The sequence below is a fragment of the Buceros rhinoceros genome, unplaced genomic scaffold (genome assembly GCF_000710305.1).
Source record: "Buceros rhinoceros silvestris isolate BGI_N320 unplaced genomic scaffold, ASM71030v1 scaffold20488, whole genome shotgun sequence".
Lineage (NCBI taxonomy): Eukaryota > Metazoa > Chordata > Aves > Bucerotiformes > Bucerotidae > Buceros > Buceros rhinoceros.
The window spans coordinates 11084-12916 of NW_010425410.1; the positions used below are offsets into that span (position 1 = coordinate 11084).

The following is a 1833-nucleotide window of genomic DNA, read 5'->3' on the forward strand; positions in this document are numbered from 1 at the left end:
CGCTGCAGCGCGGCCGAGTGCTGCACGGGTGCACCGGTCCTGCACGCCCGGCATCCCTGCCGTGTGCAGACACCCAGGGAGGGAGGGATGGGGTGTCTGGTGCCAGCTTCCCACTGCCCCCCTGGAGCCCCCCACGCACACACTGATGGGGCTATAGAGAGCAGCTCTGTCACCTGCCTCCCAGATGGGGCTGGAGCTGCCCTGAGCCAGCCTGCCCACAGACCCAGCCCAGCCCAGCCCTGCCCAGGGGGTCCCTGCCAGCCCAGCGGTCCTCACCGGTTCTGCACCATGTTCATCACCATCCAGTCGGAGGGGTACACTGTCTTGCCAATCAGGTCCTTGAAGAGGATGAAGGTCTCCATGAGGAAGTCCTGCCGGGAGAAGGAGGTGTCAGGGGCTAGGCTCAACCTTGATGCTCTCCCGGGGTGATGCTGTGCTGACCGCCAGGGCTGGGAGTGGCCCTTGCCTCCTGACAGCAAGACCTTCACCTCTGTGTAAAGACAGCCGTGCTGGGGACAGGGGCAAGTGGTACCGGTGCTGGGTGCCCAGGTGTAGGCAGGGTGCTGGGACCAGTAGGATACCCCAGCTGAGATTTGGAGGTGCCGGTGACAGAAGGCCTCACTGAGCGGGGCAGCACTCACCAGCAGCTCGGGCCGGGAAGGGAACGCCTGGATGAAGGAGCTGTAGTGGTCCTGGTCCATCTGGCTCAGGATGGCAGCCATGCAGGCCACGTAGTGACGCTGGGGGAGAAGGGCTGATCAGGCGCTGCCCAGCTGGTCTGTACCCCAGAGCCCAGCCGCCTCGGGGGCTACTCGCCCTCCGCGGTACCCTCCTCCCAGATCTCCAGACTTCTCCTCCTGCCCAGCTCAGCCCCAGCTCCTGCAGCCAGCCCTTTCTCTCCCAGTCCCATGCGTCCTGCTGAGGGGGTGGGACAGCTCTGACAACTGCATGATGCTGGGGAGCACACATTTGCAGTGTTTAAAGTGATTTAAGGCAGTACATAGATGTGAGAGCAATTTGAAAATGGCAAACAGCTTCTTTCTGGAGGCTGACATGTCCAGCAAGGGGTCTCGCATTGAGCCATTAACTCCAGTCCTGTCTGGGTGCTCACAGCTTTCCTGCTGGACAAGCCACGCAGCGATGGCACAGGCTGGCTGGGATCCAGTCCCCACACGACGAGAAAGGCTGTGCTTGATCTCCAGAGGGCTCAGCTGCATCGCTGGGAAATGAGAGGTGCGGGCGCAGTGTGCAGCACCCACCCGCTGCTCACCACAGAGCTTCATCCTCCATTTAGCTCGTTAGCCCAACATTTTCTTGACGATACCTCTAACGCAGCTGAGTCTGCGACAGTCTCGCTCTGGGGACAGAGCCACAAGGAACCGAGCAGCAATGGAAGCCTAGCACCAGCGGGGTCAGGGCTCTGGGGCACTGAACGAGGTGTTCCTCAAGTGCCAGGATCCCTTCCGGTTATTACAGACCCCGTTTTCAGCAGCGTCCAGCACAGCCCGTGTGTGACTGTGCAGCCGGGAAGTCGTCCTAGGGGTGCACCCGGGGCTGGGAACTGCGGGAAAGGGCGGCTCTTGCTGGGGGTGAGAGCACAGCCTGGCAGGCTCAGGAGGAGCGAAAGCCCCACAGCACCCCAGTGTCACTGACACAGCTTTGTGGGCAGCTTCAGGGGCGTTTCGGTGGTCTGGGCTGTTCCGCTCCTATCCAAGACCAGCATCCCCCGGTTCTCCCCAGCAGCAGGGCTGGGGGAGCTCTTGGGGCAGGGCTGCAGCATGCAGCTAGGGACACACCGTGCCCCACAGCCAGCCTCCGCTGCCACCCCGGCTG

At 62.6% G+C, this 1833-nt stretch overlaps 1 protein-coding gene across 1 annotated transcript in view; it reads right to left on the minus strand.

The window, feature by feature from the left end:
• LOC104497852 (dedicator of cytokinesis protein 2-like) overlaps positions 1 to 1833 on the minus strand; it is a gene marked incomplete at its 5' end in the record, with an annotated part of 12658 nt that overhangs the window by 10512 nt on the left and 313 nt on the right. Inside the window, 2 exon segments of the mRNA XM_010141150.1 lie at positions 277 to 371; positions 642 to 739. Of these exon segments, the coding sequence (XP_010139452.1) occupies positions 277 to 371; positions 642 to 739 (193 nt within the window).